This window comes from Hyperolius riggenbachi, chromosome 11, assembly GCF_040937935.1.
Source record: "Hyperolius riggenbachi isolate aHypRig1 chromosome 11, aHypRig1.pri, whole genome shotgun sequence".
NCBI classification, from domain to species: domain Eukaryota; kingdom Metazoa; phylum Chordata; class Amphibia; order Anura; family Hyperoliidae; genus Hyperolius; species Hyperolius riggenbachi.
The window spans coordinates 122,950,635-122,967,274 of NC_090656.1; the positions used below are offsets into that span (position 1 = coordinate 122,950,635).

Sequence of the window (16,640 nt, forward strand, 5' to 3'; positions counted from 1 at the left end):
ACAGAAAATTGTATCCTATGTACCTAACATTAGAAGATAGTAATTACTGTTCTTGCACATGTAAGTACTCACCATCAGAATCTCATGAGTTTGTGCAACCAGCAGATTACTGAACCCCATCAGAATTCATTAACTGGAATATTGAGTAGACTGATATTTGCAGGGCTTGTTACAGAATCAGTATATTAAAGCTTATCTACACTTTCTTTCTGCCCCCTACAACTTTTTTACACTAAAAATGCACCCTCTTATCCAACTGAAGTTTAAGTGATGAGGCTTTTGAACACTGCTAGAGGCAGGAAACCATGATACCAGAAAAGCTTGGCTTCTTGTGGTTCCTGCTGGGAAGAAGTGTGGTGTTTGCATTACCCTCTCCCTCCCTTCAACAACCCCCCCTACACACACAAACACACACACTTCCCCAGTGTATTCATTGGTGAGTGGGCCCTAAGGGAATGATGTGGCAGGCCAGTGTTGGTTTTTTTGAGTATCGGTCATTAGAAGAAGGTAAGGTGTCAGAACATAATATAATGTGCTGTAGTATATGGCTTACAGAACCTACGGGCAAAAATAAATGACTTATCTCCTCTAAAACAAATATCTTACTGAGTTTGCAGACATTGCTCCAGGGACCCATACAAACCCTGTCATAGAAGCACTTTTTGGTCCTGGTTAACTAAACTAAAGCATTATTCAGCTTAGTGCACTGGAGTAGCATTAGTTGCCAGGTGGTATGTGATCACATGCTGCCCTGGCAAATATGGTGCAGAAAACTGCAGACTCCCTGGTCCCACTGGGCAGAGTGGTACCCAATTGAACACATTTATTAAACACTGCACATTGGGCTGTATCCTCTGATCTAGGTCTACCCACATACCTTTAAATGTTTGAGGGCACCTTATAAGTAGAAAAGCAAAACCCCCATCTTCCCCCTACAAAGCACCTGTGTCCTAATGTGATAGGGAACCCGAGGTAAGAGACATATGGAGGTTGAAGTATTGATTACCTTTTAAACAATACACATTGCCTGGCTATACTGCTGATCCACTGCCATAAACCCTGAACAAGTATGCAGATCAAATGTTTCTGACAAGATTAGCTGCATGCTTGTTTCAGGCACTACAGATCAGAAGGATCAGCAGGACTGCCAGACAACTGGAATTGTTTAAAAGGAAATATATATGGCAGCCTCCATATCTCGCTTACCTCAGGTTCCTTTTAAGAATAAGGGACTCGTTTATCTCTGGCACTCAGAAGGTGTTACTATAGTAGGGCCGCATTCGGTCTTTCCTTAATAAGAGGGCAACCAAATATCCACTCAGGCCTATGGAGGATATTTGAACTTCTTGCCCCATCTTCTCTTCGGTCTATTCTTCTAGGAAGATAAGCATCCTCAACAGCAAAACAAACTGAGACCCACCAATGTTGCATCGGCCTATTTGAATTTGCTACCAAGGATATCAATTGGCTTTGGAGAAAGGGACAATTGGAAACCTCACATCAGCAGGAAATGAAAATATGCTGGGGGGCCAGTGAGTTACAGTAGGGTGTTTGGCAAGAACAGATGGCTGATCTGAATTCTGGAATCAACAATATGACAGAAGAAAAACACAGGTGAAGAAAGGAATGTATATCTGAACACTGAAAAAACAGATGGCAGAGCTAGATTATAGTGAAACAAAAAAACAAAACACTATTTTTATTTTTTACTGTCCTATTTTACATATATATTTGGGCAATTGTGGCTATTTTACTAAGCAGATAACCAGAAAACACCCATAAGCCCACCCCATACTAGTACTTCTATGTCCTTCTGAGCAGTGAAGTTGCGGCAAGTCCTTACATTAGTATAGCAACAGGTGATGTAAAGACTGTGATTACCCCAGTGCCCCTGAACCTGATGGTCATGTAAGGCGAGGGCCTTAAGCTGCTGCATTAGTTCTATATTTGCCTTTAAAAGCCCCCTGAAGTGAGATGGATATAGAGGCTCTTAATACCAGTTGACGGCCAGCCCTGCAGATCTCTGGCTGTAGTAGTGTCTGAATCCCACTCCTGAAACAGGCTGTCCTAGAAAAGCCTGTTATGGCAATCCATATCATGTGATTGTTATGTATACAGTGCTGAGGCGGACATTCTCAGTGGGGCCCACAGCTCTGAGGCTGTGCTACTGGCACCTTTTCCTTAATATGGACGGAGACATGGGTTCTTTGCAAGGAGGAGACAGAGGCTTACCTTTCCCTTTGCAAAGTAAATGACACTGTGGCTCTGCTCTCCCTGCTTCTTGCCTCTATCCCTGCACAAATCAGGCCACACCTCATCACTGTATCTGACCACCACAGTTAGTCCCCACCTAGGCTGCCTCAAGCTAATTGCTGGGCACCCTAATTACATGTTGCAGAGACCAGTATTAGGTATTTCAATTTCTTCAATTACAGGTGAGTTTATCAGAGGAAAAGTGTTTGTAATAGCTAGTGGCACATGGCAGCAGCGCATAATTCTGTGGACCCTGGTGGTGGGAGCACAGAAAGCAGGAGGTTAAATGCAGCAGGAGGAGGAGTAATAATGTGTGGCAGCAGGCAATAATAGGCCATGGCACCTAGCAGTGGTGCCACGGCTGTAAATATAACACAGAGAAAAGAGCAGGAGGTTCTAGACAGCAGTCGTGAAGCCCACATTGTGTCCATGTCCAATACACAACTGGGACAGCACAGTTTTTAACCCAGACACCCCAGAATATTTTTTTACAACAATATATAGCCATTGTAGTGGCGTAATAGCTAGTGGCACATGGCAGCAGCACATAATTCTGTGGACCCTGGCGGTGGGAATGCAGCAGCAGGAGGAGTAGTAGTAACGTGTGGCAGCAGGAAGCATAGTCCATGGCACCTAGTGGTGGTACCACGGTACAAACAAAAATAAAAAACATGAAGTTCCAGGAAGTGGTCCTACAGCCACAGTTGGGTTTTCCCCACAACTCAGACAGCACAGTTTGCATCCCAGACACCTCAAAATATATATTTTTTTCACAACAACAGTAGGAGCTATTTTGATGTAATAGCTAGTGGCAGCAGCGCATAATTCTGTGGATCCTGGCAGTGGGAACACAAACAGTAGGAGGAAAAAGCAGCAGCAGGAGGAGCAGGCAGCATAGGCAATGGCACCTAGTGGTGGTACCACAGCACCTAAAAAAAACGCCTAATTAGCAAGAGACTGAAGGTTGGTGTGCAAAAAACATACCCAGCCACTTCATGTCCCCCTCTTGCCGACAGCAGGGGCCAGGAACTCACCTTCAATCCAGGCCTGGTTAACTTTAAGAAATGTCAGTCTGTCCACAGAGTCTGGGGACAGACGAGAGCGCTTCTCTGTGACCACGCCACCGGGGGCGCACTGAAGCACCTCTCGGACAGTACGCTGGAAAGGGGGGAAAGACAGGACTTCCAGGGCGTACTGCGCCAGCTCACACCAGATCTTCAAGCGCTTGACCCAGTACTCCATGGGGTCCACAGGGGCCTTGATGTCAAGCCTGCTGAAGGACCACATGTAGTCTGCCACCATCCGGGTCAGGCGCTGGTTCTGACTTTGATAGGGGGATGCTGCTGCAGGCACCTCCTCTCTCGCCAGCTCTACAGTCGTGTAGAGTGCCTTAGTCAGAGACAGCAGGTCTCCTGGGCCCCTGCTTCTGCTGCTGCTGGCCGCAGGCACCAGCTGCTGTGCTGGCTGGACAGGGAAAGAGGGGGTGGAAGGCTGGGGGAAGGCTTCCTCCAATCACCAAACAAGGACCCGCTGCAACTCCCTTGTTCGGTGCTCAGGGTCTCCAGCAGGCAGGAACTGACCCATCTTCCCCTTCATCCATTGGTTCTGGATCATGATGATCCAGATGTTATCCCGAGCACGCATCTGGATCACCCTGGGGTCTCTGCACAGGCACCGCAGCATGTGCGCTGCAATGGAGAACAAGTTTGAGACATCAGGGTCGTCGGCACCTCCAGAGATGACATCACTGTCTTCCTCCTCTGGCCCCTGAGACTCGTCCTGCCCCCTCCACCCTCGCACCACTGCAGCTGCGCTCTGCACGTCCCCTTCAGAACTCAAGTCAGGGAGCTCCAACTCCTCCTCCACCAACTGCAAGTCCTCCTCCTGAGACGTGGACTGTGCAGATGCCTGCTGATCCAGCTGGGTCAGGGCCTCCTCTCCCTCTTCCAGCAAATCAAACAGTGCCCTGTCCATCAGAAAAACAATGGGCACTTACTCCCAGAGGAATGCCCAATCCCGACTCACCATATTGGTTCCCTGCTGGAAGGGAGCCAGCACCAAGCACTCCTGCTGCATCTGCCCCCACTGTGCATTGAGGAGGACCTGGAAGTTGGTGGTGCCAGAAATAATCGCGTCAATGATGTATCTGCTGACAGCCCTCATCTGCTCAACCAGCCGCTCCAACATCACCAGGGTGGAATTCCAGCAAGTTGGCACATCGATGACAAGCCGGTGTCGTGGCAGGCCCTCGTGCTGCTGAAGGTTGGCCAGGGTTACTGAGGCACCAGTGGAGCGGTGGAAATGGTGCACAATTTTCCTTGCCGCTTCCAACAGATTGTCCATCCCCTCGTAGGTGCGCAGGAACTTCTGCACCACCAGGTTCAGGACGTAGGCCAAACAGGGGAAGTGGGTCAAGTGTCCCCTGGTGATGGCAGACAGCAGGTTGGCCTTATTGTTGGACACCACCAATCCGACTCTGAGGCCTCTGGGGCTTAGCCACCTCTGCTCCTTCTCCCTGAGCTTGACCAGAATGTTGACTGCTGTCAGCTTTGTCTTCCCCAGGCTGACCATCTCCAGAAGCAGTTGGCAGTGGCGGGCTTTCACACTGCTGCTGAAGTGGGCGCACTTGGTGGCGGGTGTGCCGGAGGAGGGAACTGGATCAGAGGAACCTGCTGCATCTCCCCTGAACCTGCAAGGTGGCACCACCAACTGGGCTGCTACTGCTGCTGTGCCCAATGATGGTTCTGCTGCTTCCTCACCCACTTCCAGTAGGCTGACCCAGTAAGCCATGAAGGACAAGTAGCGGTCTGTCCCAAAATGGCTGCTCCAGAAGTCCATGGTGACATGGACCCGCTCGCTCGCGGCGTGATCGAGGGAACGGGCCATGTCTGCCAACACAAACTGGTGCAGTGCTGGGATCATCACTCCGGGATCTCATACTGCAGGAGCACTCTCATGTCACTCCCCTCCTGCACAAGGGAGTATAACAGGAGCTGGGAGAACATGGCCTGGGCAAGAAACCCGTTCAGCGTCCAAATGCACCTGTGTCTGGGAGGCAGGCCTTGCTGAGCAGAGTCTGGCCACATTTGCTTGCATGGGAAGATGAGGAGGGAACTGTGGAGGGAGCAGAGGAGCCAACTGAGGACTGGCTGCCCGAACCAGCCTCAATCGCGGCGGGATTGACAGAGTGCACAAGGGGGGAGCAGTGAATTTCCGCGCTCCTGCTACAGGGTGTGCAGTGGGTCTCCTGCTCTGACCACTTCCAGCGCCACTGTGCTTCAGCCTGTCAAACTCCTGATAGTCGTGATAATGCCTGTTCTGCAAGTTGGTCTGCAGGCTTGAGGTACCTATCTTGGCCGGATAACGTCCTCTGCTCAGGCTAGCCCTGCAGCTATTGCAAATTGCATGGCTCTCATCCATGTCGGACATATGGAAATGCTGCCAGATTGGGGATGTGAACTGCCCCTTATGGCTTGAAGGGGGTGCTTGTCTCCCTCTGGTTGGGCGTTGACTGGTGCGGGTGGTGGTGGTAGTAGCTGAAGCAGCAGGCTGTGGCTCCTGCCTTCCACACCCACTGGTGGCCCTGCCCCTGACCTCCATGCTGCGCCTCTGTGCCAGAGCTGCTTCCTCCTTCTCCTCTGAGCTGCCTTCATCCAATTCTGGCACATCATCCTCCTCCTCCTGAAACAGCTCCTCTGAACGCCCAAGCACCTCTTCTGCCAAAACATCCCCTGGATCAGGCCCTCCTCCTCATCAAAATCAGGTTGTTGTTCGTCAACAACAACCTCCTCCATCTCAAACTCCTCCTCACCTGTCCCCATCATAGCCGGCCTTTGACCTGAGCGGCTGCTCAGGGCGCCGGCTTCCAAGGGGGTGCCTATAGCTGGTTACCTATACTGAGGGCACCTACACCTGACTTCCTATACTGGGGGCACCTATGCTTGACAACCTATATTGAGGGCACCTACACATGAGATCCTATACTGAGGGCACCTATACCTGGCTACCTACCTATACTGAGTCTGAGGGTGTTTTGTTTTGGGGGGGCGTACTGCGTAACGCGTGGTCCTGATCCCTCTGCCTCTGCCAGATATTGCACAATATATATATATATATATATATATATATATATATATATATATATATATATATATATATATATATATATATATATATATTATTTTTTTTTTTTTTTTATACAGAACAAAGGGGGGAAAGTGTCTGAACTTAAATAAAGTGTGGTGACTGAGTTGTGGTGGGTGGTTAGGGTCAGAAAAATGTTAAGTGTTTTTTTTTTTTTTCTCAAAGTACACGAATCAGTCAATGACAGGTAGTTCACGTCACTGCAGGTAAACGGTCAGTGACAGTGAATGAACTACAAGCACAACACTTAACTAAGACAAGAATGACAAATAGTCAGTGACACTAAGACCGTCACACTCACAATACAGTCAGCAGGCAGAAACAGAAGTAGTAGACTAGTAGTACTGTACTAAATAAAACTGACAGCAGTAGATAACTAACAAGAGTGACAGACAGTGACATTAAACGACTGTCTGTCACACACAATCAATACAGGCAGCAGCCAGAAAGAATTAAACAGATGCTGGCCTGCCTAATTACTAATAGTACTGCTGCTGCTAGTCTAACACTAAATCAACTAACAGTACAAATGAACTAAACTGTACAACAACTAACTAATCCCTAACCTACCTACAGGCTAGTAGGCTAAGGCTACCTAGGCTAGCAGTCCTAGCCTGCACACAGACCTAACAGCTAGCATAGCACAGTACAATACAGTATACACTAGCTGACTGACTGAAAACTATAACAATCAAATCACTATCTATCTATACAGCAATACAATCAATGTGCAATAAATGTGTTTAGGATGCAAAACGCTGGGTATAACAGTTGAAAAGCGGGTGCATATTATTTTGGCGCAGCTCAGTTTGGCGCAGGGAGAGCTGTCGATAAACTCCGAGAAAGGATACCTCAACTGACATGTGACATGATGAGATAGACATGTGCATGTACAGTGCATAGCACACAAATAACTAGGCTGTGTTCCATTTTTTCTTCCTCTGCCTGAAAGAGTTAAATATCAGGTATGCAAGTGGCTGACTCAGTTCTGACAGGAAGTGACTTCAGTGTGACCCTCGCTGATAAGAAATAATAACTATAAAACACTTTCCTAGCAGAAAATGGCTTCTGAGAGTAAGAAAGAGGTAAAAAAGAGGAATTTCTTATTAGTGAGGGTCACACTGTAGTAACTTCCTGTCTGAGTCAGGACTGAGTCAGCCACTTACATACCTGATATTTAACGCTTTCAGGCAGAGAAAGAAAAAAAGGAACACAGCATAGTTATTTGTGTGCTAGGCACTGTACAAACACATGTCTATCTCATCATGTTACATGTCACTTCGGATATCCTTTAAATACTATTCCCCCTCCGAGTTGTCGCAACTTGGAGGGAGATGTAATTCGGGGTCTGGCAGCCGCCAGAGCCCTGAATTACCGCTAAGCAGGCCAAGCATCATAGCATTGCTGCTATGACGGCGCCCAGTTTCAGCGCTCGGCTCTCAGAGCTGCGCGCCAAAATGAACTGATCCGGTTAAAAAGCACTTGCTCAGACCAACAATAGTACTAGAGATGCTCTCAGTACCCCAGAGTCACAAGCAAGGACAGATCCTCAACATGGCCGCCGCCTTATATAAAGAAGGGGAGGGCCAGGCTCCTCTCCTCTGATTGGTTGCTAGGGCCTCGGCTGGGGGTTCTCTGATTGGCCCAACGATGTCATCCCCTGGATACCACGCTTCATCCGGACTCATGATCACGGGTTAACTCATGATCACGGACAAAATTCAAGTGCAATCCCGGGTGAACTCGAATTCAGACCCATGATCGTGCTAGATCATGGGATCCGAATACCGAGCCTGTGATCGTGAAACACTGCTTGTGATCACGGGCTAGCTGTGATCACAGGTTCATGATGAGCACCCCTGATGGGCAATAGTAATCCAGCTCTGTCTACATCCAGGTCAAAATTCAATTTTTGCATATTGTAGAAAGATCTGCTTTAGTCACTGGTTACTGCTATTTGCCAGAGCCCACAATCTATAATTGACTAAAAACAATTTGGGAGTTAAGGACAATGTCGATCCTGAAAACCTTTTTTATCCTAGATCTTAACCCAGAACATATGTAATCTTGGACATAGCCAGATCATATGAAAATAATATCACAGCCCAATAATATATTTAGGGTAGTTGTCTGGTATATATGTTACGGCCAGAACCCGAAGTTTGGCCACTTCTAGTTCTGGCCGGCCACTTCGGGTTCTGGCCGGCCAATGCGCGAAGTGGCCGCTGCGCTGCGGCCAATGTTAGAAATGGAATGATTCCTCTGAGGTTAATGTATCTTCTGGCCGCAGCGCAGCGACCAAACGTTTAACAACTTAGTGAATTTATTGCAATTCAGCCGGCGGCAATGTAACAATTCAAGCCGCCGGCTTTTTTTTTTTTCTGCCTCTCTCTCTCTCTCCTCTTATGGGCAGTCGGCGGGGACATGCGTGTCCCCGGGAGTCGTTCGTGGCGCCAGGGCAGCAGAGCGGGGAGGCTGCAGACATTGCTTCTGCCAGCACCCGCTCTGCAAGAACAGCAGGATCCCCCTGCCGCGACGAACGACTCCGGGGGGACACGCGTGTCCCCGCCGGCGGCCCATAGGAGAGCGAGAGAGGCGGGGGGGGGGGGGGAGGAGAGAGAGGCAGAAAAAAAAAAAAGCCGGCGGCTTGAAATGTTACATTGCCGCCGGCTGAATTGCAATAAATTCACTAAGTTGTTATACGTTTGGCCGCTGCGCTGCGGCCAGAAGATACATTAACCTCAGAGGAATCATTCCATTTCTAACATTGGCCGCAGCGCAGCGGCCACTTCGCGCATTGGCCGGCCAGAACCCGAAGTGGCCGGCCAGAACTAGAAGTGGCCAAACTTCGGGTTCTGGCCGTAACATCTACAAGGACGTCAAGTATAAACACTGAGAAACTGAGACCGAGGAATATGAGACATTGGACATAAAATTCCTTCTGCAAGTTGAAGTGGTATTTAAGCAGCTGTGGAAAAGCATTAGCCCGAAACGTCCAGCACCCTGGTTATTTATAATGTGATATGGGCTGTATATCTGAAACTAGTGTTGTTTTTTTAAATTTAGGATCCTGCAATTGTAAACCCAATTTTATGCCAAACACACCGTACTTCAGCACCCAAGCTAATGGGCAGGGTCATGGGGAGGCTACTCACTGCACTTCACATGATTCCGATGCTTCCTCCTTCTGGCTTGGAAAGAGGAAACATCGGAGTCACTTGAAGCGTGACATGGACCGCAACCCATGACCCTGTCCACTAGCTTAGGTGCTGAAGTGTGGTGTTTGGCATCATTTGGGTTTACAAATGCAGGATCCTAAATTTAAACACCAACCTGCCAGGTATAGCAGTATTACCTCAGCGGCGGAAAGCAGTGCGACCGCAACTTCCACATCTGACGTCACTGCGGCGGTTGCTGCGTCCTCCCAGACATGTCGCGCAGCCTCTGGCAGGACAGGTCTCTCAGTGGCACATCAGCTTAGGTCGGCACACTCGTGCACGGAGCGGCAGGACCTTTATGGGCTTAGGAGATGGGTCAGCTGATCTGCTGGTCAGCTGACATCAGGCTGCTGGGTCTCGCTGCTGATTGGTCAGGCTGTTCTGGGTGGGTTGTTTGGAATTGCCTGTCTGTATTTAGGCTTGGGGATGTCAGTAGCTCATTGTCTGTTGTTGCTGAAACTTCGCAGTGAATGCTCTCAGACCGTAGTCAGATCCGTGTGTGCTTGAACCAGCAGGACCCCGGGGATTCGCACTAGCTTAGGAATATTATTATTACGGTTATTGATTATTACTGTGTTTTGACCTTTACCTCTGACTACTCTCTGCCTTACGATTCTGTACCTCTGCCAATCTGATCTGTTGCCAACTTCTGCCTGAATACTCACTCCAATTTTGTCTTACGATTCTGTACCTCTGCCTACCGATCTGTTACCTACATTGCCTGTACAACCACTCTCTTATTAGTGATAGCCCCTGTCACTAAGGGCTATCACTCTCTTATGTTCCTGAATATTACTGTGCACCCAATCACGTGTGATCACACTTTGAATAAAATACTGACTATTGTGCTGATAGAGCTAGTACTGATCATCAGATACATCACTGATCATTACACAACCCTATCAAAAACCGTACTGACACCACAAGAGGATGAACATAAAAGCCACTCTACAACAAGTGGACAATATGAGGGTGGGTGGATGCAAGGAAAGTAAACTGCTACCTTGGATAGAAAACAAACTTGGACTCCCATAAAGTAACAGTGTAACTTACTGAGACCTGACACATTGCCAATAAAGTATGTCTTGCATGTCGGCTAATAACTTGTATGTAAAGATAATTGGGAGACCACAAGTATTAGTTACAAATGAAGTAATGATATATCAGCTTCACTTCAGTGGACCATTTGTTTTCCATGACCACCACCTGATCCTGCCACACTACACACTTCCACTTTTGGTGGGCTTTCAGGCAGCATTCCGTCGAGATTGGCGTTTGTTTTTATCCCCGGGGACACGAAAATGCGGCGGTAATCAACCCCGGATGCCGCATGTAATGTCCAGGGTCACCTGAAACGCTGGGAAACAAATCTGTATAGGAGTGCCGTGTTTGCGCAAATGCCAGTAAAAGCCCGGCAGAAACGCTCCCATTCAGTTGCATGAGAGCGTTTAACAACAACTCCCGGAAGCCCGCGCCAAGCCTCCGTGTGAACCAACCCTAAATTACAGTTGTGGTTAGTCACAAATGAGGGGACATTACATAAGGTAAACTCTCTAAATACATACAGGGTGGTTTAATTTGTGTTTTTTTTTAGTCCTGTGCATGAGTTCAGGTCCCTTTTATTCTTGATAAAGGGCAACTTAACAGCTAATGTTGCATTCAGACTCCTTCTAGGGGTCCCATTCACTACTCCCAACCTTTTACCTCCACTGTTGACTTTGGTGGCCCTGTGCATCCATGATGCATCCATCCTCTATATCACCTAGTGCTGACTAACCCAACCAATAACCTTCAATTCTCACTGCCTTTGCTGTTCTTTTTCACAGTAGCAGCTTAGCAGTGGTATACCTAGGGAGTTTGAAACCCAGTGCTGATTATTTACAGACAACCCCCCCAACAAACAATTTTGTTTGATGGGAGTGTTGATGGGTTGGGGCGCTGAGTATGTCCCTGCACATTTAGGGTTATTTGTGGGGAAAAGAAGTCATCAGGATGTGGACAGAGCTAACGGTTTTGAAACTCTGTACTCTATACAGTGCTGCAGAAGATGTCAGTGCTATATAAATACACAATAATAATATGGTAGGACATTAGATTATGACTATGGTACGATTAGATTGTGAGATCACCTGAGGACTGTCAGAAAAGGGGGACATACGAAAGAGGGGGATCCATAGGAAGGGGGATAAAGAGGTAGGGCCCAAGACAGAGAACCTTGTGAGAGAGGAGAAATGGCAGGAAGACCTCTCTCTCACCAGGACTGCAGACATAACCAGTTCTGGTTGGCATGGGCATGCTGTTAAAAGAAGCCACTAAAATCTGAAAAGAGAAAAGGGTCATGGGTGAAGACAAAAGGGTGGAAGGGTGAGCTGGGAAAAGCAATAAGTTTATCTGCAATCCAGCTAATCTAAATTGCCTGGAGCTTTGCTTCTGTAGCTCACTACAGAAGTCAGCTGTCTGCACCTGTATCACTGGCTTTTGCAACAGCAGACTGCTCTGCATTATTAATTACTCTGATCAGGATAAATAATCAATAGTCCAGGGCACTCTGGTATTACAGCAGCCAGTGTACATGGCTACTAATGACAGGCAATTTCTGCACTAAACACATCCTGCCACCTATCCCTGCCAATGTCCCAGCTGCAGCACAGCAATAATTCTCTCTACTCACCTTGCACTGCCTGCTGCTATTTTCTCAAATGTTGCCCAAACTATGAAAAAAGGTCCCACGTGGAAGAACTAAGTGACTGAGCACCACAGTGGCACCCCTAGCCATGGCTACACCCGGTTCTGTGAGCACTTGCAGCCCTATGGCAGGTACGCCACTGTAGCTTAGTACTTGCATTTGTGGTGAACTGCAGGACATGAACTTACCAGGTTGTGCAATTTAACAAAGGGATGCACATTTCATTTTCAGCATCAAAGATAGGTCTTTCTTTGCTACATTCAGGGAAGCAGCCTACGTAGAAAAAAAAAATCACATACCTCATTAAGATGGTACATATGCAAACACAGAGGGCCCCGTTCACACCTGCAAGAACCGCTACACAATGTAGCGAGTGGCAGTGTTCTCACTGCCGCAGTTGCGGTTAGCGATAACCGCAACCACGCTGCATGCATCGGTTTGCCGGCGACGAGCGTTCTGCGATCAGCGATTGTGATTAGCATGCATAGCACGCTAATCGCGATCGCTCCAAAACCGCCACAGTGTCCAGTGATTTTAGCACTCCCGCAAAACGCCGGCGGTACTCGACGGCGTTCTGCGGTTCTAAGTGTGAACGGGCCCTCAGTGTTAATTCAAGAGAGAAAAAAAAATATCCAGAAACATTTTTCCTATATAGTCTTCTTTACATAGAATGTCAATATAAAAGGTATCAAATGTCTTTCGTATTTGAGGCCCCTTACACACTGCACGTTTTCATTGCGTTGCGTTACCCATTTTTATGGCTGGGTGATGCTAAAGCAATAAAAGTCTATGGGACATTTCAGATTGGACGCGGTGTGATTCACCGGAAGTGTCCGATCTGCTGTTAGGTCATCAGTGCGGCACTATGGTTGAGCGGAACAGCCGAATTCCGATTCCGCCCAAACTCGGTGTTCCACAAGCAAATTCCAAGTTCTGCAATCATTTTCTATTAAATTCAATGGTGGCGATTTCTGCAGTTAATAGCAAAGCCCCCATACAGACTATGGTCACCAAACTTGCTATATCTATGTTTGAAGGAGGCGCTATTGGTTAGTTACACAATCTATGAGTATGTCACCACCAATATTATGTAGAGTGGAAAAGCTTTATTGCTAATTAATATAATTCTCGTGGAGATATAAAAATGATTTTAAAAGGATAAAAAGTATTGTAAAAGAGAACAGGATGGAGTCTCCAGTGTATACATACACTGCACTCCTCTACATCACTTCTAAAAAGCAGTCTATATCTGAGTTGCACTCACACACCCCCATGCACTCACACATTGATCACATGCATACGGGAGCCACCTGATTCCTGTTGCTAGCTCTGCTTACTTTCAATGTACCAAATTACATCAGTCCTGAAAGCCAATATAAAAATGCACCTGATTCCATACAGGTCACATTGATTCAAGTGGATCAGTGATACTGTAACTGCATACTCAGTTCTTTAAGGTCAATATACAGGTATACATGGGACACGTTTTTTATAGATCCTGATGAAGACTGCCGGTTTTGCAATCGAAACATGTCGATCTGAGAGCAAAGCAAAGGGGGTGCAGAAGCAGAGAAGATGTGGAACGTGAGCGCAACCACAGGGGACGCCCTGTGGGAAGTGACATCACTGCCGGGTACTGCCGACACTCCAGGAAGCTGCCATACGGGTTGCAGAGGATGGCGTAGGCTAACAGGGCACTCGCAGAGGAGAACGTGGCTAGCCCCAAGGACGCCGATATACAGGCCACCGGCTGGGGCCTGAAGGAAAGCATACTGAACACGCAGGTGAGCCGTGAGTAAACGGAGGAATACTTTCAGGGAAGAGAACACACTGTCAGATACGTGCATTGTAGATAGATGATACGTTTCTGTTAGCTCAATTTCAGCGGAGGCAGCTACAAGATGACTTAGCAGAATAATCTGCAACCCAGGTTAAAGTTCTCCCCCAATCCAAGTGAATACCCTCTCTTCCAGCTGGGAGATACAGAACCACAAACACTTAAATTGGTGGAACAGCATCTGAAATCTTTATTTACAGGTCAATCTTATATACACCCTGATGTTAGGGAAAAACCAGATTAGACCGGAGTGCACATAGAAAATATTTGAAACAATAGCATAGACATGGTACAGACAGCAGAGACAATAGGATGTGTTATTCTGTAAACAACTGGCAGAGGTAGACTTTGTTACATGTGTTAATTTCTCAATAGACCAGGTTTTTTAACAACAATGCATGAATAGGTCTGAGTCTTCAGATCTCTGTCACAGTGGCTTGTATGGTAATATACCAACTGGGTATTGAAATACAGGTTTTGTATTCAGGTGCCTGGAACTTCTAGAGTGTTAATTATTAATGTATCTGTAAAGCACTGTCTGGAGGAATGTGCTGCTGACTAGTTGAAGCAATGATGTCATTTTTAAGAAATTGTGATGTGCTGTATATATTTTAATATCGGGGTGATTTAAGCAGCACATTATTACAACCTTTCAACCCAACCTTTGATCCCAACCTTTTCTAAAGGAAAGGGCGGGATCACTTAGATACTATGCACAGCTCTATGTATGTTAGAGATCAATGAGTTAGTGTTGTCATTGGTACACAAATACAATATACAGTTTAAAGGGTTACACAACTACACGATGAATTAACAGTAGTTAGCTTTGCTAGTATATCATCCTAATCTAGCCCTGCATAACTTAATGGAAAACTGAATGTGGTAAACTGTAACAGGTTGCCTAAAGCCACACCTCACCCATAAGGTTAGAACTCCTTAATGCATTTTGGAAAAAAAATGATCCTCGAGTGGGTCCAGGAAATGTCAGTTCATTATTGCAGAGTAGAATATTGTTCATTTGAAGGGTGAAGGAGGACGGTGAATTCATCACCACAAGCCCTCATGATGAATGCAGATGTTTTTCTGCCAAGCTCTCACTGTCTCGGGGCAAACAGACAGTGGCGGCTGAGAGCTGGCCGTGTAATCACCGTGGCTACACCCAGTGCCTTTTTGTTAGCAGTTTCATTGTATGGCATTGGGCACCCACAAAAGAAATGGAAACAGATTTATAACAAGGACGTAGCAATTGCAGCCAGGTTGTAGAAGGCAGGGAAGGGCAGACTCAACTTCTCATCCCAGTTGAGAAACCTCACAGTTGCAACAGCAGAGGCGGAGTTCTTCCCAAAGGATGACACAAAAGAAAGGCTTGAAGCAGCCATCACCAACACAGGAGGAGGGCAGGTGCAGGAAGGGCTCATCCTTACAGCAGAGGGTCATCCTTCTAGGGCTGCATCAGTGCAGGAGAATCATATCAGATGATCTCCAAAGTATTCCATAATCAGGTGATATCACAGGCAGGTCTCCAAGTGAACAGGTAATAAAGAACACTTGTGCAGGCAAATTAGTAAAGATGAATCAGACAAGAGTTCAAGGTTTGTCAAACTGCATGAGCCAAGTAATTGATAGCTCAGTCTCAATCAAAGCAGTTATGTAGAGGTCCTCAATGGTAATAAGAAGTTAAACAGCTTAGTGGGTGTGTGCAACCTATTTACCACATGCGTAGCTATGTAACAATATTTTTGACTAACATCATACTGTCTGTAAATCCTAGTACTATAGAGTTCTGACACTTAAACACATTTCTCTGACCTTGCTTTATACAGCACAGTATCAATACAAACAGACATATGGAGACAATTACAATCAAATCAACCAATAAGTATTTTACATGACATATTTGTCTCCACCCTCTCCAGGCATGTTAGAACACTGATGTGGGCCGGGTTATGAGGCTGTGTGATTCAGCCACTTGCAGGTTTAGTTGGCCCCCCATCTCACCCTGTGCACAGTAGGTGGTACAGGGGGTCAACGTCTGCTGTTCAAAACCCTCCCCAAATGCACAACACCAGGGTTTGTTTCCCACACCCCTCAGATTGTAACCAGAGACAGACCAGAAACCAACAAAGAAATTGCTGTAAAAGCATTTGTTAGAATTTTACACAATTACAAGTGAAAAAATATAAGTATGTCACTTTGCTTAAGGGACTCATCACCATTAATATTATACACGTACCCAAACATTCACACAATTGTTTGCATTATTCTTGGCAATATGAACAGAAAACCTGGCATGAGCATAACTTCTAGTAATTTGAGCAAGATGATTTTGGACACAATCTCTACATTACATTCATATCGGCATGAGTGCAAGCTCAAGTTAAAATGATTACATTTCATTCACAGCAACTTAATTCCTACTGGAAGATTTACAAACCTAATTCACCCATTGACAGCAAAACTGTTGTGTGCTTTGAATTCTCAGGTATATGCAAAAATACCTGAC

At 46.7% G+C, this 16,640-nt stretch overlaps 1 protein-coding gene across 2 annotated transcripts in view; it reads right to left on the minus strand.

Moving 5' to 3' along the window:
- The window catches only part of LOC137537709 (mucin-5B-like), a 193,187-nt gene that overhangs the window by 55,696 nt on the left and 120,851 nt on the right, over positions 1-16,640 (minus strand). For both annotated transcript variants that reach the window (XM_068259647.1, XM_068259646.1), the window contains exon 8: positions 12,489-12,573. In XM_068259647.1, the coding sequence (XP_068115748.1) occupies positions 12,489-12,573 (85 nt within the window). The remainder of the gene's footprint in view (positions 1-12,488; positions 12,574-16,640) is intronic.